The sequence below is a fragment of the Felis catus genome, chromosome D3, assembly GCF_018350175.1.
Source record: "Felis catus isolate Fca126 chromosome D3, F.catus_Fca126_mat1.0, whole genome shotgun sequence".
Classification (NCBI taxonomy): Eukaryota; Metazoa; Chordata; class Mammalia; order Carnivora; family Felidae; genus Felis; species Felis catus.
Window position 1 is genome coordinate 17,775,906 of NC_058379.1, and position 24,999 is coordinate 17,800,904.

The 24,999-nt window shown below is 54.7% G+C and overlaps 1 protein-coding gene across 2 annotated transcripts; it reads right to left on the reverse strand.

Annotated features, from left to right (window-relative positions):
- Positions 1-1,784: 1,784 nt before the first annotated feature.
- SELPLG (selectin P ligand) lies at positions 1,785-15,955 on the reverse strand. 2 transcript variants are annotated; one of them, XM_045041711.1, is made up of 5 exons: positions 15,836-15,955; positions 15,260-15,507; positions 14,751-14,896; positions 3,984-4,504; positions 1,785-3,923 (listed from the first exon to the last, which is right to left on the reverse strand). In XM_045041711.1, the coding sequence occupies exons 2-5, from the start codon at positions 15,451-15,453 to the stop codon at positions 3,072-3,074; spliced, it is 1,713 nt and encodes a 570-aa protein (XP_044897646.1). In that variant the 5' UTR covers positions 15,454-15,507; positions 15,836-15,955; the 3' UTR covers positions 1,785-3,071. The 2 variants fall into 2 exon arrangements, with proteins under 2 accessions (XP_044897646.1, XP_006938721.5); XM_006938659.5 differs by having other exon boundaries at positions 1,785-4,504; positions 15,836-15,950.
- Positions 15,956-24,999: the final 9,044 nt, after the last annotated feature.

A 24,999-nucleotide genomic window follows, 5' to 3' on the forward strand; every position in this document is an offset into this window, starting at 1 on the left:
AATAAGTTAAATTATAAAAAACCAAGGTCCGGGGAGCCTGGGTGGCTCAGTCGGCTAAGTGTCCGACTCTTGATTTTGGCTCCGCTCACGGTCTCACAGTGTGTGAGTTCTAGCCCCGCATCGGGCTCTGTGCTGACGGCACGAGCCTGCTTGGGCTTCTCCGTCTCCCTCTCTCTCTGCCCCTTCCCGTTCTCACTCAAAAATAAATAAACACAAAACACAACAAAAACCCAAGGTCCTCCAGTACTCAAACCTCACCACTTCCTAGTTATTTTACCACATTCTACTCTTCTATGTTCTTGAGATTATTTGCATTTATTGTACCATTTACTATATACATAGTTGGTTGCTCCAAATCAGCCAAGGGGGTATTTACACCAAGGAAATTGGCAAGCATCGCAAATCATGGCTGGGATACAAATCCACCCAAGGGGCTGGAGGTTAAACACTCACCAGCACCCTCCCGGTTCCCAGCGCTCCTGGCCCAGCAATCCCTGCTGCTCCTTTGTCCTCTGGGAAGCTCCCGGCTTTCAAGAGCTCCAAGAGCCGGTGGCGGGTGCCGCCTGGTGGCTGCTTCAAGCACCTGTCATCCCCAGACTTCAATTCCACGCCTTGGAGAGAGCCAGAGAGCTGCCAAGGGGAGCCCTCTGCGGTCACAGTGTCCTCCAGTGGGGGCGGGGGGACATGGAGACCTGCTCCCTACCCAGGAGGACAGGGTGACAAGACCCCAGAGGGACGCTTGCCCCCCAAGTCCTTCAGCCTCTGTGTCCCCAGCTCCACGATATCGAGTCCCCCACATGATTTTTCTCATCGCTCCCAAAGGGCAAGTAAACCCACGCTTCCCCTAACGCACAATTCTGCCTTTTCCAGGGTGAGCTGCCCCAGCCCAGGGTGGGCACCCCTCCCCCACCAAAGTGCCCGGAACACCTTGGGTGTCACACTTGTTCTAGAGCGTCAGGGGGCGGGGCAGACAGCCCTCCACTTCTCACTAACTCTGCCCCCACTGCCCCTGGCCCGCCACCTTCCCTCCTGTCTGTCCCTGGTCTCTCCCACCCCCTTTCCAGATTCAGCCAATACCCCCCCAGACTCCACCCTGTCTTTGAACTCTCTCTCACCCTGAAGGGTCCGGCACTCCCAAAGAAGCCGCCGGAGGTATTTTTCTAGAAGAGAAAAAGTCTGCCAAAACGAGTTGTAGTCCTCCCCCAGAAGGTAGAACAGGTGCTCAAAGCAGTAGTCCCTTCTGATCAAAAAGCATCAAGAGAGAGAAGAACCCAGGTCTGAATCCTGGCTCAGCCACTGGTTTGGGGGGTTTTTTGTTTTTGTTTTGTTTTTGAGAGAGAGAGAGCGCACAAGCAGAGGAGGGGCAGAGAGAGAGGGGGACACAGAATCGGAAGCAGGCTCCGGGCTCCGAGCTGTCAGCACAGAGCCCGACGCGGGGCTCGAACTCACGAACTGTGAGATCACGACCAGATCCGAAGTCCGACGTTTAACCGAAGCTCCCCCAGGCGCCCCCGGGCTCAGCTACTGTTGAAGCCACTGTGGAAGCCTTGGCTTTCTGATCCGACCCTCGGGGTCAGCGTGGGTCCGAATGTGGTAACGCACGCCCACGGTGAGTGTTGCTTAAATAGGGCAGCCAACTTCTTGATTTGCTGGGGCTGAGCAGTTTCCCCCAACATAGGGCTCCCGGTGCTACATTCACCAAAGTCCCACGCAAACCGGGCCAGCTGCTCACCCGATGCTCAGATCAGGGGTCAGCGAACACAGAGCCAAATCCAGCCTGCCGCTTTGTTTGTAAATAAAGTTTTATTAGAACGCAGCCAACCCTATTCATTTGTGACACATCGCCAATGACCACACACAATCTACGAGGACCAAGGATGGAACTGACGAGTTGCAACGGGGACCGCGCGGTCTGCAAAACGCCACATATTTTTGGTCTGGCCATTGAAGAAAAAGGTTTGCTGGCCCCAAATTTTGTACGAAACCTTGGAGGCCGCAGCTGTGCTCAGCCCTGTGAGGAGCGGGTGTTAAATGGGAGACAGGCCACCCCCCCCTCCCCGGGAGAGGTCAGGGTGAGTTTCTGGGGAGGATGGCACTGACCTTGAGAGGACGCGTTTGTCTGAGAGTTGGGGCGGGAACCAAATTCTGTATGCCAGAACTGGGTCATGGGGGGGAGTTGAATAAAGTGGATTCGGGGACCAGTTTCCCCATCCCCCCAACGGCCTAAAACCTTCCCGGCTGCCCAAGGATGTACCAAGACGCCCCCAGTGTCCAAGAGACAATACTGAAAACTTAAGGCACAGACCGGGGGGTTGGGGGTGTTTCTGGAGCGGGCCGGGGCCGGGGTGAACAGCAAGGGACCAAAGCCCCAGCAGGAGACACCCTGACGCCCTGAAACAGCCACCGTTAGTTCATCGAATATTTATTGAGCACCTGCGCTGTCCCGGGCAGCAGGCTGGGGAGTGGGACATTTCAGTGAACAATGACCCACACAGCCCCAAAGAAGGGTATGGCCCTGGGCTCTCCAAGCCCGCCCCACCCTCCTGGGCCAGGATCTCACCCTGGGCTCCCTGGGGAGATGCCCAAGAAAACCCAAGCTGCCCCAAGTCGGAGAGGGGCAGGGCATGGCCTTCAGAATCCAGCACTCCTGCCCCCCAAATGCCCCCTTTCCTATGTGGTGACCATGGCAACCAGAAGAAAATGGGCGTGAGGGCGGGGGCTTCACCGGGTGCTTGGGGATGAGGTTCCAGCCGTGGAAGGCCTCAGAGGGAGCCCACACAGGTGGGAGACAGGGAGGTGGAGGGATCTCCCCGGGCCCCCCCCCCCCCCGGAGGCAGGAGGGAGGATGCGGTGGCTTGCCCACAGTCCTGCTTTGGCTGCAAGAGTTCAGCTGCTCTGCTTCCTGTGGGGCACCTGGGGGCTCTGTCCTAGAGGTCCCCATCCCTAGGGGCCCCAAGGAAGCCCAGACCCGTGGAACAGAGCCGGGGTGCTCAGTGGTGGCCCGGCGGGCCTTGGAGGGAGCAGGGAGGCGAGGGTCCTGTTCAGATGGATGAGCGGGTGAGGGGTGGGGGTTAAGGGAGGAAACTCTGCAAGGTGAGGTCATCCCCATCTCGGCCCTCCCTCGGCCCTGCCTTTAGGCCCTGGCTCTTGGCATTGGGCAGGTCCCCGTTGGCCGTGGCCGAGGGCGCTTCGCCCCCCTCAGGCAGCAGGGACGAGATGCAGACCATCTCAGTGGGGGAATAATTGCGCACAGGGTACATGTGATTCTTGCGAGAGAGGCGGACAGCCAGCACCACTGTGCACACGAGGAAGATAGTGGCCACCAGGGCCAGGACGAGGATGGCCAGCAGGCACTGCTTCACAGGGATGCGGTCCAGAGCCTCTGTGGGGCTGGGGGCCACGGAGCTCTGGGGGGCAAGATTCTGATTATTTTTCCATTGTTTGATGAAGCCATCAGATGAATTGCCTACTGCCACGGTGGTGCTGTTGTAAGGATCAGAGGGCACAAGCAGGGCCATGGTTAGGCTCCTTGTGGTCGCAGGACCTGTGGATGGGACCTTTGTGGTGGCGGGATCTGTGGACAGGACCTCTGTGGCAGTGGGCTCCGTGGATGTGGACAGGGCATCCGTGGCTTCTGGTCCCGCGGATGGGGCCTCTGTGGCCACAGTTTGTGTGGTCTGTGCCTCTGTGGCTGCCGGCCCCGTGGACGGGGCCTCTGTGGCCACAGGTTGTGTTGTCAGTGCCTCTGTGGCTGCCGGCCCCGTGGACAGGGCCTCTGTGGCCACAGGTTGTGTGGTCAGGGCCTCTGTGGCTGCCGGCCCTGTGGACAGGGCCTCTGTGGCCGCAGGTTGTGTGGTCAGTGCCTCTGTGGCTGCCGGCCCCGTGGACAGGGCCTCTGTGGCCGCAGGTTGTGTGGTCAGGGCCTCTGTGGCTGCCGGACCCGTGGACGGGGCCTCTGTGGCCGCAGGATGTGTGGTCTGTGCCTCTGTGGCTGCCGGCCCCGTGGACAGGGCCTCAATGGTGGCCAGCTCTGTGGATGGAGCCCCCTCTGTGGATGAAGCCTCTGTGATGGGAGGTAACGCAGTGACCTGTTCTTTGCTCAGAGGGCCCAGCGTGACGGGAACCCCCTGCGTGGCCACTTCCATGCTCAGATCCCCCATGGCCATCCCTGTTGCGTCCAGGCCAACGGAGTCCCCTCTGGCTATCACCAGAGTGGCTTGTTCAGGAGTTCCGGAATCCTTCTGCCCCAATGTTGCCGTCTTAGCCAGAAATGTCCAGGTCAGGGACACAGGCCCAGGGCTATTTGTAAAAAGCGTCTCTGGAGGGTCCGTGCCAATATAGTCATACATGTCCTGTTCTGGGTCCTCCTCCACTTGTTTCTGGCCCTGCACAAGCAGGGGGTCCGGGGCCTCAATGGTTCCATTCTCCCATGTCTCCCGCAGCTGCAGGCTGCTGTCAGAGCCCAGCAAAATCAGAAGCAGGAGGACTTGCAGAGGCATGGCACCTGGAGGCAGACACAGACAGAGGGACATCAGGACAGGCTCACCCCTGGGCCTGCCGAACACCCTCTACTGCAACCCCGGACAGCCTCAGCTAGGAGGGTGTCTGACCCGGGGCAGGCACCTAGCGTCCTCGTAACCCGGCATTTACCTGGTCCGCGGTAGCCCCCCAGCAAATAGCAGCCATCGTTATTTATCAACATTGACTCCTTTTTTTAGGTTTACTAATTTTGAGAGGGAGAGAGGAAGCGCGAGAGGGGGAGGGGCAGAGAGAGAGAGGAGGGAGCGAGAATCCCAGGCAGGCTCCTCCGCACGGTCAGCATGGAGCCCGACGTGGGGCTCGAACTCACAAACCATGAGATCACGCCCTGAGGCAAAGTCCAACACGTAACCGAATTAACTCCCTGCCTTTCTGATTAAAACTTTAGAATTGTGGGCAAGACCGCCCACCGGGGTATAGAAAGGAAATATTAGAGCTTCCAGTCATATAGTTATGTCATCCACTTCGTAATTTCTATTTCTGTGCATAATTCATAGATCAACGCATCCGTATTGTCTACTGATGGGGTTCGTGAGCAGAAGAGTTTGGAGACCACAGGTGTGCAGGATAAAGCTGCTTGTTTGGACCCTTGAGGCCTTTTTTTTTTTTGAGGAGGCGGTTCCTGATACGTCTCTCTGTGTCCCTCTGTTCCATTCTCCTTTGTCTTGGCTCCCACCCTACATAGCCCAGGCCTGTTCTTCAGATTCTCAGTTTTGTCCCCCTCCTTTCTCAGTGTCTCAGCTTGGTCTGGTTCGCTTCTGTCCTCACGTCCACATTTTGGGAGGACAGTACCTACCTCGTGGCTTATAGTGAGGACGAAACAGGCCCTACAAAGCCCTTAGCACTCGGTTCCCATGACAAGCTCCCGAAAAGAGCGGCTACTTTGCCTCCGTCAGTAAGCCGATCCTGTAAGTCCTCAAGGGCCCAGAGCCATCAACTGTACTATCTGGGGCCAGGAGAAAACACATCTTTTTGGAACAGTCCTGCCCTCAGGCAGCTGATAGTCATTTCACTTACCTGGGGGTCCATTCTGCTCTGACCCTTCAGCCCCCTGAACAGTGGCCAAAAAGGGCAGTGCCTCTGCTTTTGACCGTCTCATTGGTCTTTCTTCCCAGCATTGTGAACACCCATATATATAAAGTTTAAGCTTGTTTATTTCTGAGAGAGAGAGACAGACAGACAGAATATCCCAAGCAGGCTCCATGCTGTCAGCACAGAGCCTAACCCAGGGCTTGATCTCAGGAATCGTGAGATCATGACCTGAGCTGAAATCAAGAGTCGGATGCTCAACCAACTGAGCCACGCAGGCGCCCCTGAACTTGCTTTCTTGATTGCTCTCTCTCCCCTTACGCTTCCCCTGGCACGGGCTGTTGTTTATGGGATTCGGAGTCATGCACTTGAGAATCCTGTGGCTAGTGACAGCTGTGTCCTGGGCCAGGATTCAGGTATTCCTGGTTTCCTTGGATACAATACCTTCAGCAGTGTGCAATCCCAAGCACTGTGCCTGGGTCAGAGCCTGGGTCAGTTCCAGTACTTTTCTTTGTCCTTCACATAATTTAGAGCAGAGACCAGTTGCTCATCATTCCTTGAGTGACTATAACGTACTCCTAGGCCCCTCAGCTCCCAGGCTCCACTTGACCTCCTCCACTTGTTAGTTAGAATCATGTTGGTTTCCAAAATGGCAGCCTGGGGGCACCTGGGCGGCTCAATCGGTTAAGCCGATTGAGCTTGGGAGTCTCTCTCTCCCTCTCTGCCTCTCTTCCACTCACGCTCTCTGTCTCTCAAAATAAATAAACTTAAAGAAAAAAAAAGTCCTTCAGGTGCCTGGGTGGCTCAGTTGATTAAAAGTCTGACTCCTGGGGCACCTGGGTGGCTCAGTCGGTTGAGCGTCCGACTTCGCTCAGGTCACCATCTCACGGTCCGTGAGTTCGAGCCCCGCATCAGGCTCTGTGCTGACAGCTCAGAGCCGGGAGCCTGCTTCAGATTCTGTGTCTCCCTCTCTCTCTGGCCCTCCCCCCGTTCATGCTCTCTCTCTGTCTCAAAAATAAATAAATGTTAAAAAAATAAAAATAAAAAATAAAAATAAAAGTCTGACTCCTGACTTTGGCTCAGGTCACGATCTCATGGTTTGTGGGATGGAGCTTCACATCGGGCTCGGTGCTGACAGCACAGAGCCTGCTTAGGATTCTCTCTCTCTCTCTCTCTCTCTGCCCCTTCCCAGAGCACACATGGGCTCTCTCTCTGTCTCTCAAAATAAACAAACATTAAAAAAAAAAAAGTACTGACATTTAAAAAAATAAATTAAAAAAATCGTGTCTTAAAATAATTTCTTAAACCAGGGCGCCTGGGTGGCTCGGTCGGTTAAGCGTCCGACTTCAGCTCAGGTCATGATCTCACAGTTCGTGGGTTCGAGCCCCATGTGGGGCTCTGTGCTGTCAGCGTAGAGCCCACTCTAGGTCCTCTGTCTCCTTCTCTCTTTCTCTGCCCGTCCCCCGCTCTCGCTCTATCCCAAAACTAAACGCTAAAAAAAGTTCAAAACTAAAATAAAATAATTTCTCAAACCAAACTTCATGATATTTGCACCAGACACATCAGGCCCTCAAGCTGAGGGCAAAGTACAAGCTAGTGCACGCGCACGCACGCACATACGCGCGTGCACCTGTACACACACGACACACACCCCAGCCCCAGGTGGGATAGTCCTCAGGTACTGCTTCCTGCCCAAGGTCAAAGGAAAGGACAGAAGACAAACGGCTAGCTGATACAGGTCACAGTCATGCAGGACATGAGTGTCCGTCAGTTGACAAATATCTGAGTAAATTACAAGAAAAAGGTGATCTTAGGGGCCCCTGGGCGGCTCAGTCGGTTGAACATCCAACTTCAGCTCAGGTCACGATCTCACAGCTTGTGAGTTCGAGCCCCGCATTGGGCTCTGTGCTGACAGCTCGAAGCCTGGACTGTGTGTTTCCCTCTCTCTCTGCCCCTCCGCTGCTCGGACTCTGTCTCTCTCTCAAAAATAAAGGAAGAGTAAATAAATTTTAAAAAGAGAGAAACTTCATCTTGACTTTACCTCCCCCCACTCCATAGCATAAGCCAGTAACCCTTCACAACCCCGGTGCAGCTCTTCCTGCCCACGGGTCCCGTCCCCGTGCTTTAAGAAAATCACTTTTTTTTGCACCAAAGACGTCTTCAAGAATTCTTTCTTGGCCGTCAGCTCCGAACCCCACCATCACTCCAAAACCTCATCACTCACAATTATCTTCATTTTACCGTGGAGAGATGAAGCTCTACCTCAGAGAGGTAAAGCAACTTGCCCAAAGGCACACAGCTGCCAGAGATCAGACTGGAACCCAGTGAAGATCCGGGAAGGCTTTGTGGAGAAAGCTGACCTAGCTGAGGGGGCAGAAGGACCAAAGGCTTGGAAGAGACCTTAGCTTGTTGTATCTATGGCCGGGGTTGGGGACCCAGCTGAGGGAAGGAGGGCAGACTAAGAATAAGGAGACCTTGAAGGCCATCTCACCCAGAAAGGTCAGCCCCGTATGTCCCGAGGGCTATGCAGGGCACAGCATCGAGAGAACAGGCTATGGGGTGGGGGGGAGAGAAAAAGATGTTCCGGTCTCAGTTCTGTCCCATAGAAGCTGTAGGACCTTGAATTGCTGAGCCTCAGTTTTCTCATCTGCGACATGGGGATAAGAAACCACGTCTATCTCATTGAGCTGTTAAAGGAATACAACAAGAGAATGGATGAGGGGCCATAAGGCAAGTTGAGGGCCAAGCACAAGCTAGCACACACCCCCCTCCCTAGGCGGGATGTGTGCGATAGTCCTCGGGCACCCCTGGCTGCCCAAGAACAAAGGAAAGGAAAGATAACAAATGGTTAGCTGCTAGAGATCACAGTCTTGCAGGACCTGAGTCTCTCTCTCTCCGTTTACAAATGTCTTGGTAATTTACAAGAAAAAGGCAATCTATCAATAGCCTAATCTCCAGAAACCTCTAGACTCAGTTTCCTGGAGCCCCAACATCACCCTCCCCTCCACGGCGATGTGGGGAACAAAGGTAAGAATGGCGGGTAAGATTAAGTGTATTTATAACCTGCAGCCCATTGACGAATACTTGAGGCAAAACAGAACGGAACCGTTTCTCCAGGAACCCCCTGCCGTCCTATTGTTAATGCCTCACTAGAGGGAAAACCACCTTAGCTTGACAACCGCAAGGCCTCAGGTATCTTGGGAGCCCTCTTTAGCACATCAAAGTCCTTCTGGAGGCTTCCCTTTTGTCTTCACCTCCCCCAACTCCAGAGCTTACAGCCCCAGGGCAGCTCTTCCTGCCCCCGGGTCCTAGCCCCGAGCCTTATCAAAATCACCTTTTTGCACCAAAGATGTCTTCAAGAAACCTTTCTTGGCTGTCAGTTCCAGACTCCCATCATTCCAAAACCCCATCAAGTAGGTGCTTACTAAACGGATCCCCCCCTACACACACACACACACACACACACACACACACACACATTCTTTGTCTCCCTCTTCAGGAGGCAGTTTCTTTGCACAAGGGTGGAGCTCCTGCTTGGGGGTACAGGACAGGGCCTGATCTTGGCCCTGCTTTCCTGGGGCGGGGCAGGGGAGGTGGACTTTAGGAAGAAGCCACCAGCTTGGATAGTGTTTCAAAATTACAAAGACTTGTACCCTTCACCCCCCACTCGGGCAGCTCTCGGTTCCTGGAAGGCAGAGCTCTCAGCCACTTCCTGGAAGCAGAGAGGCTAGGAACAAAAAAAAAAAAAAAAAAAAAAAAAAGCCCCACCCGCTGTTCCTGAGTGGAGGGTGGAGGAGGGCGTGGAGGGGGCTCTCGCCCTCCCCTGCCCTCTCCCTGCGCCCATCCCCACCTCCCCTACATGCAGAGGCAACTTGGGGTGGAGGAGAGACCGCTCAGCAGCCGTGTCACCACCCTCTCTGAGCCTCAGTGTCCTAATCTGTAAAACGGGCGACCTTGCTTCAAAGAATGGTCCTGAGAATCTAATAAGCGTGCTGCAGGGAAGGTCCCTGAAGCTGGCATCCAGCAGGGAGTGTTTTACTGGGAGAGCCTCTTGGGGGCTGTGCCCGGAGGGGCAGAGGAAACAAATCTCAGAGTCAGGGAAGGTACGGATACGGCGGCCTCCCCACCTCCGCCATGGGCAGTGAGGGAGGCTTCGGGTCCACCGTGAGAGCAGAGGCCTCCCTGTGTGTTGAGATGAGACAGAGCACACCGGGAAAGCTCCCATCTCCCAGCCCAGGTCTAATTAGGGCCAACATCCTCGTCCAGGATTCCTGATGTTAGTGCTAAAGATCATCCCCTTATCCCTCATCCTGTGGCCTCGGCCCCAGGCAAGGTGGGGTGGCCGGTCACCCCAGCCTGCCGCCTGCCATCCCACAGACCTCAAGGGACAGGGACCATGGACATCACAGCCGCGAGCCAGGCTGTGGCTGGGCAGGCGTCAGCCCATTCGACAGGGAAAAAAAAAATCCCGGCTCCTGGGGGTCCTGTGACTCCGAGGGGGCCGTGCAGGTAGCGAGGAGAGGAGCGCTGTGTCTGGCAGGGGGGATACTAACTTTACTTGAAGTTAAATGCATGGTGATATAAGGACGATGGTTTTCCAGGAGGCCCCACTGCGGCTGGACCATTTCATCACCCTACTCCCCTCCACCCTGGCACTGGCCTTTGCGAATCCCATTACACAGATTAGGACAGCAAGGCTCAGGAGAGTGAAGTCCATTCCTCAGAGCGGTGAAGCCCCCACCTTCCACCTTTCTCCCCCCGGAGGCAGGAAAACGGTCACTCGCCACAGGAGGGGGGCTCTGAGAGAGGGGCAGACTTGTCACACCCTTGTCACACTCTTCCTGCTTGCCTAACAGAGTAGGTCAGATACGGCCCGCTTCCTGTCTTTCACCCTAAAACCAGGGTGCTCTGCCCGAGCCCCACCCAGGCTGTGGAGGGGCAGGCTGCTGGCGGGGGGCCCACACCCTGCTCCAGGCGTGGGGAAGACGCCAGGGCGCCGTAAGAAGCTTGGGACTTTGCATTCAGAATCTTGGATCCCGGGAATCCCAGCACTCAAGAGTTTGGAACCTCAAGATGTGAAAGACTGAGCATCTCCGGGTGTGGGTCAAACAGCCACCAAGAGAAGGGAAGGCTCCAGATCAACGAGTAGGTCAAACCGAGGCCCAGGTGCCCTCCCCCTCAGACCTCAGGGCATTTCTCAGGGCTGGCGGACAGGATAGGCCCCGGCCCAGACTGGCCTGGCCCAGCTCAGGATCAGATCCGATCAGGATCTGATCCAGTCCAACCAGATCCAGTCCCGGCACTGGCACTTCCAAGCTGCGTGACCTTGGGCAACCGAACTCACCTCTCTGAGCCACAGGCTCGTCATCTGGAATACGAAGACAATGACAGACAATGACAGCACGGAGCGGGGTGGTTGTGGGTTGAAGTGAGCTGGCTCAGGCTGAGGGTTTAGCACCCATTAAGGGCTCAACAGTGGCCAGCTGTTGTCCTTGTCATTCTGCATTTAGGGCCATCTCCCCCAAATATCCCCAAAGGCGTTGCTTTGACAGACCTACCTCTGATCTTGGCGGAGAGGGCTGGGACGGGGGGGGGGGCCTAGAAAACTGTCTCCACAGCAAGCCCTGGCCCATGCCTGGTTTGCAAAGCACACGTGTCAAGTGTAGACAAGGTTCCAGGCACTGGTTTGAGAGCTATTCGTGAATTACTAGCTCACTCAGGCCCTACAACCTCCTCTATTAATCCCATGTGAGGGATTAATAATCCCATCTATTCTCCAGAGTTGAGCAAATGGCACCTTCTCCAAGAAGCCATCCTGGACTGCTCAGGCATAGTCATTCCCATTGTTTAAACCATTTAAAATGTTTGCTTAGGGGCACCTGGGTGGCTCAGTCGGTTAAGCGTCTGACTTCAGCTCGGGTCACGATCTCGCGGTCCGTGAGTTCGAGCCCCGCATCGGGGTCTGGGCTGATGGCTCGGAGCCTGGAGCCTGCTTCTGATTCTGTGTCTCCCTCTCTCTCTGCCCCTCCCCCGTTCATGCTCTTTCTCTGTCTCAAAAATAAATAAACGTTAAAAAAAAAAATTAAAAAAAAAAATAAAAAAATAAAATAAAATAAAATAAAATGTTTGCTTACTTGAGGCTCCTGGGTGGCTCAGTCGGTTAAGCATCTGACTCTTGATTTCAGCTCATGATCTCATGGTCGCGAGATCAAGAGCCCCACGTCGGGCTCCACGCTGGGCTTGGAGCCTGTTTAACATTCTTTCACTCTCTCCCTCTGCCCCTCCCCTACTCATCGTGCTCTCTCTCTCTTTCTCTCTCTCTCTAAAAAATAAATAGGGGCACCTGGGTGGCTCAGTCAATTAAGTCTCCGACTTCGGCTCAGGTCATGATCTCGCTGTTTGTGGGTTCGAGCCCCGCGTCGGGCTCTGTGCTGGCAGCTTGGAGCCTGGAGCCTGCTTCGGATTCTGTGTCTCCCAAGCTCTCTGCTCCTCCCCCGCTCATGCTCTCGCTCTCTCGCTCTCAAAAATAAATAAACATTAAGAAAAATTAAAAATAAAACAGTAAAGGGGCGCCTGGGTGGCGCAGTCGGTTAAGCGTCCGACTTCAGCCAGGTCACCATCTCGCGGTCCAGGAGTTCGAGCCCCGCGTCAGGCTCTGGGCTGATGGCTCGGAGCCTGGAGCCTGTTTCCGATTCTGTCTCCCTCTCTCTCTGCCACTCCCCCGTTCAAGCTCTGTCTCTCTCTGTCCCAAAAATAAATAAACGTTGAAAAAAAAATTAAAAAATAAATAAATAAAACAGTAAAAAATAAATAAAATGTTTACTGTCTAAAACTCCATTCCCACTGGCCCATAAACTCCAAGGGGACAGGAGAGATGTCGCCGTTCACACCACATGCGCAGGGCTCAGCAGGCACTGTGACACCTGCCCATCGGCACGGGCACCGTGGCTGCCCCACTGCCTCCGCCAGATCACAGGCTCTTGCAGGGCAGTCTCCGCTGGGTCCCCAGCACCGCAGGCCTGGCCTCCTGGGGGTCATTAAAGGCCCGCTGCAGGGGTGGTGCGTGAATGGGACAGAGGCCACCAGCAGGCAGGTGCACAGGACATGTGCCCTCGGGCTTCCCGCACGGTGCCTGCACTTCCCCACCTTTTCTCAGCATCTCCCCCGCCCCCAGCAAGGAGCCCTTTCAGACTTTCTTCCCCTTAAATTTTTTTTTCCTTAAGTGCATCTGAACTCGCGACCCTGAGATCAAGACCTGAGCTGAGATCAGGAGTCAGATGCCCAACCGACTGGGCCCCCCAGGCGCGCCCCACCCCCATGCATTTTAATACCACAGATACACCTGTTTACTGTTCCGTAGCCTTTGCAGGAACACGAGCCACAGTGACGGTGAAGACTTTGGGGTTTTGCCCACCTACCAAAAAACCTAACTTTCCCCTTTCGGACCCTGAATTGGCTAGCCTGGTCCAGAGGAGGTAAACTGTTTTACACACGTGAATTCAAAGAGACCTACCCCTGGTTTTAGTTTAACAACCGATGGCTGGCTGAAGACCTGTGTCGACAGCCAGATGGACAAGCACACAGACAGACGCACAGACGCGCTCCAGCCATGCTGTCTCCTTCTCGCCTGAGTCTCGTGCCCCGCCCCACCCCCACCATCTTCTTGCTCAAGGTCAGCAAAGGAGACTGAGAAGCCAGGGCCGGGGTCGCGGGGGGCTCCGCGAGGGTCCTGCAGCCAGACGGGGCCGCGGTACGTCCAAGCCCGGCCACCTCCCAGCCAGGCCACCGTGGGCAGCCGCTTGTCCCCTCTGAGGGTTTCCCATCTGCACAAAGGGGGCGCAGCATGCTTGGACGATTCCCCGGGCCCTCCGAAGCCCCTGCTCCAGGCTGGCCGAGCTTCCCCAGAGGCGCTCAGCCCAACAGCCTGGTCCCTTCCGCTATCCGGGTTTCAATCTCCCTTGGCTGCTGGCCTAGCCTGGTGAGGAAGGCATAGACCATTTTGGGTGTGGCCAGGCAAGCCCCAAAGGAAGCCACCAACGCGTCTGGGCCTGGGGGGGGTCGCCTCCTGAGCCCCTGGCCCAGTGAGAGGCCTGCTCTCGGGGGACTCGAAGTCAGAGATGGGAGAGGAGGAAAACGAGAGGGTCCAGGAGGGAAGGAGGAGAACTCCCGGCGCCTGGAGCCCTAGATCATTGTCTATGGTGTGTGTGTGTGTGTGTGTATGTGTGTGTGTATGTGTGTGTGTATGTGTGTGTGTCGGGGGCCATAGCTTTAGGTACTACCCCCCCACCACTCACCTTTATGCCCCTAAAGCACCCCAAATACAAATACCTAAGAGTATTCAAATTCTGATGATTACTTTCTCTTTTGCTAGCAATATTAGTGTCCTAATTCTAATATTTTCATACTTTTTCGTATTTTTTTTCATATTTTTTTTCAACAATTTTTTGAACGTCATAACAAGTGAAAGTGGAAAGAACGCAGTTTTGGAGGGGCGCCCGGATGGCTCAGTTGGTTAAGTCCCCGACTCTTGATTTCGGCTCAGGTCATGATCTCATGGTTCGTGAGTCTGAACCCTGCGTGGGGCTCCGCGTTGACAATGCGGAGCCTGCTTGGGATTCTCAATCTCTGCCCCTCCCCTGATTGCACTCTCTCTCTCAAATAAATAAATAAACATAAATAAATAAATAAAGTGAGGGAAAAACAAAAAAAGAATGCAGCTTTGGAGACAATATTTTTGTGGGCCCAGAGCCTCAGAAGCTTCCAGACAGGCCCTGCACCTGCTCCCCCTTTCTGGAATCACCCAGCCCTAACCCCAGCTCTGCTCTGAGCAAATCCCTTCACCTCCCCATGCCTTGTATGAAAGGAGGGGTAGCATGATTCTTAGAGAAATGCTCCTGATTTTTCGGACTTTTTCTATTAAGAAACCTCACCGTCTCTGAGCCAGTAGCTGCTGGCAGTCCCGACGGGAAGGTTAGGATAGAAGTTGAGGATCTGGAAGAGACTGTGGAATAAGGCCAGGACCTCGATCCTGAGCCCCTCCCTCTCCCCTCACCCCGAGCCCAGGCTCTGGTTCGGAGCTCAGGTCCTGCCCCGGGACTGCCCTCGGCTGTCAGGCAGGCCAGGCCCGCCGGTCCCACAGCTCCCCCCAGCCACTCCCTATGGTTTTGTGAGCAGGCACTTACCCTGCTCAGCAGAGCATGGGACAGCTGCCTCGTGAGCCGGGGAGAAGCCGCTTCTCTGCCTCAGTGACAGGGACCGAGCCCACACTGCCAGGGCACGGCTGTGGCACCCGGGGCTGTGGTCCCAGACCCTGCCAACCTTCAACGGCCTGTGTGAAAGAAGGAAGCGAGAATGTGGTTACTCAGACAGGGCCACGTGACGGCCCACACCCCCTTGTTTGTGACAGTTTTGGTGACAATGTTGATTGAGACTGGGTGGGTGGTGACAGACTGGGACCTGCTGAGCCCGGGAGCACTCTGGGGTTCTGGTAGGTATGAAAACGCCAAGAAGCATCTAGAAGATTTCTGGGGAGGGCTGGTTGAGGAGGCCCCAGTGCGACCCCACGGTGATGGAGAGTAGGGGTGGGGCGACCCTGCCCTGGAGGGAAGGCAGTGACCAGACGCAAATAAGGATGGTTCTAGACTCCTGTCCAAGAAGGGAGCCGGGGTGGGAGAAACCACAGAATGCACACCTTCCTGAGGTTTGCAAATACGATGCAGTCATTCCTTCCAGAGTCATCTCTAGATGCACAGGTGGTCCTTTTAGCTCCAATCGGTAACTTCTCTGAGGAGCTAGATGGCAAAGTCCATCAGGGCAAGACATGCTTATTTTATTTCTCCATCCGGACTCGCTCATTTGGCCATGTCTGGCACACCAAGGCTGCATGCTCAGAGGTCCAAAAGCAAGCAGTTCTGGGCTCTGGCTCCAGAAACTCTTCGTCTGGTGGGGAAGCCAGCAGGTGAACCAGTAAACAGACCATTACACACAGTATTGTCACCCTGCGGTGAGCGAGGGAGGGGCCCCTAAACCACCCTGGCCAAGGGAGGGGCTGTCAGGGGAGTCTTCCAAGAAGTGGTGCAGGGATGAGAAGTAGGGGTGGGCTGGGTGGGCATCCCAGGCAGAGAGCACAGCGTGGCCAATGGCCAGGAGACCTAAGAGAGCACAGAACTCTCAAGGGAGTGAAGGAAAGCATCATCTCCCGGGGTCTGGCCTGTGGCTTTGTATAGGTGGGATGCAGGACATATGCGGACAGGGGTTCTTACCCTACCTTACACACAGGCAGTTTTAAAATGGAAACCGGGGGCGCCTGGGGGGCTCAGCGAGTTGGGCGTCCAACTTCGGCTCAGGTCATGATCTCACGGTTCATGGGTTCGAGCCCCGTGTCAGGCTCAGGGCTGACGGCTCGGAGCCTGGAGCCTGCTTCGCATTCTGTGTCTTCCTCTCTCTCTCTCTCTCTCTCTCTCTCAAAAATAAATAAACATTAAAAAAAATTTTTTTAATGGAAACTGGAAACCCAGTGGGTATTCACCACTGGGGCCTCCATCCTGGAAGGGACCAAAAACTCCCCCAGTCTGCAGAGACAGGGAAACTGAGGCCCCAAAAGGGGAGGTAAGAATGTTAGAACTTCCCACCCTTCCCCAGCAGGTTTGGAAGTAGCCAGCCCTCAGGAACAGGGACTGAGAAGCTCGAAACAGACCCACGTCGGGGCTGGAGGCCACTCTCAGGTTATAGGAGTTCCAGATCAATGTTTTAGCCCGCGTTCACAAGCATGTCAGAGACAGGACAGCCCCTCCTCTGGGAACAGCCTTGGGTCCCCACCCCTCAGACCAGCTCATCCTGAACCAGAATCCGTTACCAGATCCACAGTTCTGACACCAGCAGTGAGGTCCTGGAGACGCAGAGGACAAGGGGAGGGCGGTCTCCCTTCCTGGTCTGCCGGAGACCGACAGGGTTCTGGGGATGCAGAACTTTCAGGCTTAAAACTGGTTATGTCCCTGGCCCCTTCCAGGCCAGGGGGCCAGGAGAGCCGGCCGTTTGCTAAACTCTGAATGGGCTATCAGAGGCTGTTACCCCCACCCGCGGCGCTGGGGTGGAAGCACCGGCCGAGGGGGCAGGGTCGGGGGGGGGGCGCAGATGCAGACCCCCACACCCCCCAGATGTATCCCTTCCTCCCCCTCCCGGATGGAGCCTCACGCTGCTTCTCTGGAGGGTCGGGCACAGCCTGGGGAAAAGGAAACTACCTGGTCCTTTATGCCATCTGTGAGCTTTGCAAACCATCTGGGAGCAGGGCCCTACAGGGGACAACTCGCAAGGCTGGGGAGCGGGGCGGATAACTGGCCTCGTATGACCTGTGTGACCTTGGGCAAATCGCCTCTCTCGAGCCTCGGCTGCCTCACCTGCAAAGCCGAGCAGTACAAACGTTTACCATGTTCCTTGGCCTCTGCCACAGGCCAGACGCTGCGCATCGTATCGGCTCACGTACTGCCCAGAGCCGTCTTTGGAGGTGGGGAAACTGAGGCTCAAAGCGAGGCCGTGCCTCGCTCCAGGTCACACAGCGTCGGCGGCAGACCCAGGTCCGGGCAGCCGGAAGAAAGCCCAGCCCTCTGTCTCGGCGCCTGGCCTGTGATCGTGCTGGCTGAAGCGCTCTGTGTAAAAAGGGAATAAAAGGGGGGCCGGCAAACCCTTTCAAGGGAAGACTCGCCCAGCTGAGCGGACCTCGCAGAGGAACCGACATTGCTAAGAGCGCTCCGGCTCGCGCGGTCTGTGCGGAGCCCATAAAGCCACAACTCATGGCACCTAACACCTGCGAGATCCAAGCATTCACAGTGAGCGGGTTTCCACTCCTGCAAGTGGGGCCCCGAAAAACACTCCCCCAAAATGCCTTCCAAGACGGGAGCAATTATACTTAAGGTGAGAGAAACGGTGGGAAAAGGCAGACCAGTCCCAAACTCACGGAAGCCTGTCCCCTGATGAAGCGTGAGGCAGGTGTTAACGTCACGCTGTGCAAAGCGCTTGCGCCTCGTTAGTGGAAAAGCAGGGGTGAAGGTGTATAAAGAGCAGAGTCGCAGCAGAGGGTGGGTGCTCAGCGGAGGCACGGAAAGAAATGCAGGGCTCATCTCTGACCGGCCCAGCGATGGGTGGCTCTCCTCTTGCCCATAAACCTTCCTTCCCTATATTTTTAAACAGAAAAATATACATAACAATCTACACGTTGACCTTGTTATCAAGAAACCGAGATTTTAAGCAAGGCAAGGACTTCATAGACACCCTAGATTTCAGAATGACTAGACAGTTGCTGCCTTGGTCTGTCTCCACCCTTCTGGGGTATTCTGGGGACGGCCCTTCCCACGCCCCAGCCCTGTGTTTCTCGAGGCTTCCAACCGTGGTTTCCTAAGGCCCCTTGGCTGCAGCAATGGGCCAGTCAAGTCACTTCCTCTTATGCTCCTCAGCCTGACTCTGAAGGATTCTCCAGAAGGGGTTAGAAACCCACTCAGACATCATAGAGGGCAACTCCTTTCCCTACAACAGGAGCAAGGGGCTTTTTCTGTAAAGGGCCAGAGGCGAAATCTTTTCAGTTTTGTGGCTCTGTCTCAAATATTCAACTCTGTGGTGGTAAACAGGGAAAGAGCTGGTCCGTATGTAATGAATGGGCGTGGCTGTAAAATTTTCTTTGCAAAATCAGGTGGAGAGCCAGATTTGTCCCACCGGCTGATCCCTGACCGAGAGAAACAAAGAGACACTGGCTATGGGGAGAACCAAACTGGAATAAGAAGTGACCCACCAGGTCCCCACGGATGGACAGAATGAAACACGGGTCCCCCTCAAGACTAGGCAGCTGGCTTTCTCGGCGCAGGGCACATTTATTGAGCCCTGACAAGTGCCAGGCACTGGAATGAGCCGCACCTAAGACAGATGCTATCCTTGCCTTCTGGGGGCCTCCAGATCCGTGGCCGGGCCAAAAGCCACAATCCAGGGTCACTGAATATAGCCAGGTGGAGAGCACAGGTCTGAGAATGAGAATCGGGTCCTTTAAGCTTGCTGCGTGGCTTTAGGCAATTCGCTTGAGCCCTCTGAAAAACGGTCTCATCTGGAAAATGGAGGCGTGAATGCTTAGTGCAAAACAATGCAAGGAATCAGTGAAAGTCCAAGAGCATGTTTATTTTATTTTATTAAAAAAAATTTTTTTTTCAACGTTTATTAATTTTTGGGACAGAGAGAGACAGAGCATGAACGGGGGAGGGGCAGAGAGAGAGGGAGACATAGAATCGGAAACAGGCTCCAGGCTCCGAGCTGTCAGCCCAGAGCCCGACGCAGGGCTCGAACTCACGGACCGCGAGATCGTGACCTGAGCTGAAGTCGAACGCTTAACCGACTGAGCCACCCAGGCGCCCCTCAAGAGCATGTTTATTGGGCTGCAGATGTAGGCAGAGCCCAATCGCCTCGTCTCTGACTCCCTGAGTCTCTCCATCTTAAAACTTCAGAGCGGCTACAGGTCTCAGGCCCCCAGTCCTCAATGGAAAATCCTTGCTCCAAGTTCAAGAACAACTCTCTGCCTGTGCAGGATTCAATGGCTCCCCATTGCTTTTAGAATAAAGACTCAAATCCCTGACATGGTAGCCAATGCCTTGCCCCCCCTCTTCCTCTCCAGTTCATCTCATCCACATGCCGCCTTGTTCCAGCACCTTCTTCTAGTTCCTCTCATGTTTCCTCCTGACACAGGACCTTTGCACGTACAGTTCCTTCTGCCTGGAGCATTCCTTGCTGCTCATCACCTGAGTAACTCCTACTCACAATTCAGACCCAGTTCATGTGCCATTTCCTCAGAAAAAGCCTTTCCTGACCGCCGGCCCCACTCTGTGATCTCACAACACTGTGCCCCTCCCCAACGCACATGTGGTGACTTGATACATCTCTCTGTCTCTGGAAAGCTCCAGAAGAAACCCAGGCCTCTTTTGGCCTCTGTCGCACCTCCTGGGCCAAGCACAGTGCCTGTCGTATAAGCCTAACAATGGCTAACATTTATCAGGTGCTTCTTCATGCCAGGCACTGTCCTAGGCGCTTGACGTATTTGTCACAATGACGCAAATTGACAGTGTAATTTGTCCCAATTGCCTCACGAGGTAGGTAGTATTAGCATTCCCATGTTTGGATGGGGGGAAAAAAAAACCCAAAGCCCAGAGAGGTTAAGTAACTTGCCTGAGGCCAAACAGCTAGGAAGCGAAGCAGGAGAGCCAGGGTTTAAACGCAGGCTCTCTACTACTGAGCCTGCGTTCAATCACAGTGGAATAAATATACAAATTATCACAGCCCCTCCTGGCAGACGCTGCCTGTTGTGATTGGTCCCCACCACTTTACAACACCATGTGATCTGCTGGGGTGTGAAGGAGCTGCAGGTCAGCAAAGCCAGCAGGTGTGAGGTTCCTCTCGGTAGAGACCCAGACCCCGTGGTGGGACTAGCCTGGGGACCAAGGGCCATTTGTGGGGAGGGAGGGGGGTGGAAATGTGCTGTAGGGGGTTAACTAACCCGTTACCGCTGGAGCAACCCCATCTTAAAGCTCACTGGGTCCCGACTTGGACGACAACAACAGACTGGATATCCAAGCAGCCTACAGCCTCCTTATTACTTGGACGCCCCCTGAGCGGCTGTCCGTGCACGAAGGGCAATTTTGCCTACATTAGCCGCTGCGTGAAAATGCTCGTAGCCGCCACGTGATGGTGTTTCCCATCAGCTTCGAGGTGGCCTATCCGGGTTGCACTTTGCTCCTCTCTTCTATCTGGGCGGGGAGTGGAGCAGGGAGGGGACTGTGCACACTAGTGACAAGTTCACGGCGACGACGGTTAAGTTCTAGAGACACAGAGGGAGGTGCAGGTGACCAAAGCCAGCAACGCTTAGCTTCGACCTGGTATTTACCAGGTGTAGGCTGGTCACCTATGCGCTCAGCTAGAGAGGAAAATGAGGAAAAAAAAAAATTAAACACTCGTGGAATCCTGAAATTTCATGGATGGGCACGGACTGCACCTGACAGGTATAGCCGAGATCCGAAAAGCCATTTGGAATTTGCTGGGAACTCACCGTGGGCACCCTCCGTCCCCCAAAGATGCCCATTTCCCTGAAAATGGGGAAAACCGCGGGCAAGGTGGGGCCACAGCTCTCCTAGAATCATGCCTGCCTTCTAAAGTGGCCATTCTGCCTCCTAGGAAGCTGAGGCTCAGGGCCGGGGCCCGGGCGGATTTGAGCCCAGGTTGGCCAGACCAGACCACAAAGCCTGCAGCTTCCTACTGAAGCATCCAGCTGGCTGTGTAGCCTGACCTCTCTGGGCAGCACCGGGAAATTACCCGTCATGGGATCCTTTGTTCAAATGAGAGCAAAGATCTCAGAGAGAACAGAGCCGCTCTAAGGAAAGGCGGGGGCGGGGGCGGGGGGGGGCAGGGGCCATCCTCAACTACCTGCCGGGCCCCCCCACTTCCCCAACACACACATCCTCTTTGATTGAAGGGAGGGCTCACAGCTGTGATTTGCCGATTCGGACCATCTAAAAGGGAAATGGCCACTTGGGGGGCCCACCGCAGCTGGGATGCAATTCCCCTTCTCAAAAGGCGGCAGACCCTTGGGGAGCCGGGGATTCTGGCTGTCACTCTGGGCAGCTCCGGGATGAAAGGCTGCAGAGTGAAGCTGTTCCTCCAGAGAGAAGAAGAACAGGCGTTCCCCAGGGTTCAGTGGGTCAGCTTTGGTGCCAGAGGGTGGTCAGCGTAGGGGCTGTTCCCAGACCCGGAAGGCCAGAGGGTAATCAAGCCTAGAAATGTGCTCCAAACTCAGGGATTTTTTCCAACAGTAGTCGCTGAAGGGATCAATGCCTCCAGCACTCACCCCAAGCACGGGGCAGGGAGGTACAGTGATGGAGAACTCTGGACTCAGACCTCACGGGGCTCTGATGATGGAGAAATACCGCCATGAGGAAGGAGTCTTGGGTGCAAACTCCTCCCTAACTGGCTTCAATGGCAATAGGATTCCTGGGATAGCTGGTGGCACTTAAGGTTAGAAATGTAGCTGGATCTTATGTGTGGATTTAGGGAACTCAAGGGACCCAGAAGCCCCTTGTCCATCACCACACACCTGCTCTGACTGCTTGCTCCCTCACATCCCCAAATCCCAGGCCTCTGTGAAGGGAAACGTGGATTTGGCACCGATGGAGGTGGCTCCAAAGGCGGCGGGGGGGGGGGGGGGGGGGGGCTTTGGCCCAGCCGGGGGTCAGCGGTGCTCAGGGGAGGGTCATATCCTGGAAGCAAAGTACTGCCATGCGGACAATCCAATAGATGCCCCCACCCCAGATCGTGTCCCTAGCTTCATTCATTTATTGAGCAAATATTTCTTAATACAATATGCCAGATTCCAGGGAGAACAGTGAACGAAAGGTGTTCCTGTCCTGGGGGAGTTTACATTCGTTTCAGGGGAGACGATCTTATCTGATCTGATCTGATCTGAGTCTCCACCAAAGGTGCTAGGTCTTCGTGGAAATAAGGTGTTATGGGGAAGGGGGCAGGGGAGGGAGAGCAGTGGTGAGCCTTGCAGACACTGGGGTGGGGGGAGGATGGGTGGTCTGGAGAGAGCAGTATGTGGGAAGCTCAAAGGCAGGGGGTCTCCTGAAAACCAGGGGACATCATCAGAGGAGGTCGGGGAGGCGATGGGGCCAGCCAAATGTGGGGATCTCAGCTTTTGTCCCGAGAGGAGAAGCCATGGAGGGTTTTGACTCCATAAATACGGGGATCAGCAAGCTTTTTCTTAGTGGGGCGGATGGTAAACATTTTAGGGTTTGTAGCCAGTCTCTGGTTGCAACTAAATTCCGAGGGTGTAAGGCAAAAGCAGCCGTTAGATGTGGCTTAAACAAATGGGCGTGGCTGTGTTCCCATGAACTTTATGGACATTACAACGTGAGTTTCATATGCCTTTTACTTGCCACTATTCTTTTTTAAAGTCCCCCCCCCCCCCCAATCATTTAAAAATGTAAAGACTATTTTTCCCTTATGGGCTATCACAGAAACTTTCAGAGGGTTGGATTTGGTCTGTGGACCTTACTTTGTCCTCATCTGCTTAATACCTTAAAAGGTTATTCTGGCCACTGTGTGGAAGACAGACTTATTAAAGCAGGGAACAGGAAGCTTGGTTTAGAAGCTCTGACAGTTTATGTTCATTTTACTGGGCCAATGGGGGAACCTAGATTATTTGGTCAAATATTCTGGGTGTACCTGTAAGGGGTTTCCAGATATTAACATGTGAATCTCCAGATTGAGGAAAGCAGACTGCCCTCCACCGTGTGGGTGGGCATCACCCAATCAGGCGAAGGCCTGGATAGACCAGACAAGGAGAGTAAGGGAGATCCCCTTGCCCGACTACCTTTGAGCAATGATTTTTTGTTGCCTTTGGACTCAAATGGAAATATCAGGCCTCCTGGGTCTCCAGTTTGCTGACAGGAGACCTTGGGACTCGTCAGCCTTCAAAATGTGAGCCAGTTCCTTATAATGAACCTTTTTCTTTCTGTATATGTACACATCCTATTGGTTCTCTCTCAAGAACCCTAACGCAGAAGCTCGGTCCACATCAGGGATGACAGGGCCACGGACTAGCGGGTTAACAGTGGCAGTGTGGGAAGCAGCTGGAATATGGACGTATTCTAAAGCTACAGCCAACACGAGTAGCTGGCGGAACGTGTATGGGATACGAGAGGAGACAGGAATCAGGTGGGGTGGGAGGCAGGGGGCAGGTCAAGGGAGCTCTCATAGACGACGCTGAAGAGCATGACTTCATCCCAGAGAAGGGGAACCACTTGTGTCCCCCTCAGAGATCTTGACAGATTCTGTTTTAGAAAACATCACTCTGGAAACAAAAAAGGGAACAGGTGGGTGGTGTTAGAGGAACCAGTTACGAGGCTGTTCCTACAATGATCTGGTCTCTCTACAACGGGAAGTTTCTGGCAGGTGCACAGATGCCCACATGGGATTCTCCACCTTGCCATTTTCTATGGCGCTTGAATCCACTGCCCCTTGTGGAAAGCAGCCAGGGTGCCAAGAACTCACTTTACTGTCTTGGGGGACGCGTGTAGTTGAGCGTGGCCAGAAGCCCAGCAGTTTCTTAACCGTGAGGTGCCTTTTCTATCTTCTGTGACCCAAGTATCATCTCGGCGAGGAAATGAACCTGCAACAACTTCCTGTTATTTATGGGGCAACTTCCCAGTTCTCAGACCTATCTCCGCACAGCCCAAAAGCTTGGATTTTGTTGCTGAAATACTGATGGTTGAGGTCTTGACCCTCAGGGCACCGAGCTGTGGTCCGAACACCGAACAGCTGGACCACTTGGTCATTTGCTCAACTACAATTTCCTCTGGACCTTTACACCCTCACTGGAAAAGTATTCGCCCAGTGAATGTCAAGACAAACAGAACCACGTCTAGTTGGCGGCGGGGGCGGGGGAGGGGGGGGCGCGGTTTGTAAGTCATGAGAAGACAGCAGGTCTGTGAGGAAGGCGGGGCCTGCTGCCGGGGACCGGAGGGGCCCCCAGGGGAAGTGAGGCTCAGCAAGTCTGGAAACCCACCCTCTCAGCTTCTGCAGCCCCTCAGGGCCCCCCCCCCCGGCGTCCTGCGCGGGGTCCCCTTGCCACTGTGATCTATCGGCATCACCTGAACCAGCCGGCAGCTCACAGCACAGGCACCACGTGAGCCTCTGCGACACCGATGACTGCTGGACCCTCAACCCGGAGCCTTCCCGACACCGGCAGCCGCCCGCTGGGCTTCTGAGTCATTTCTCTCCAGCGCTGCTGCAGACCCCCACGTCATCCTTTCCAAAAATATTCAGTCTTTGAGACCCGTGTGAGGAAGCCTCTCCATTTAAAACAAAAAACGAGGCACCCAGTGGTTTTGGTAACAGAAGAGATCTTCCTTCCCAAGCTCCCGAGTCGAGCAAGCTGCAGTGGATTCGAATTTTCCAGTCACCCGAGCTGTGTTCCTCATCCAACACTACGCCCCCACCCCCCACGTACTAGCCCTGGCTCTTAAAATCAGTTGTCTTACCTGGCTGCGTTTCCACACAATAAAGGAAAACTACACTGAATTGCAAAGATTTCAGCAGCTTGTCTAAACTCACCTTCCTCCACATTTCCACCGACCTAACCAACTTAGCGGCCACCTGACCCTCGAGGACCACTGGATCTGGAGCAGTCTGTCCCTTCGTCTCTGTCCCACCTTTTCCAGAAACTTGCGATTGGGGGAACAAAGCTCACTGTGCCTAGTGACTCCTAGCACTGTCTGTCCTTCCACCCCTGGTTCTGATAAACCACTTGCCGACAGACTCCATTCATAGGGCCCAGGAAGGAATGCTACGGGCGCATCAGCACAGATCACCCCCTTCGCAAACAGAGACAGCGGCTGGATCTGAGATCAA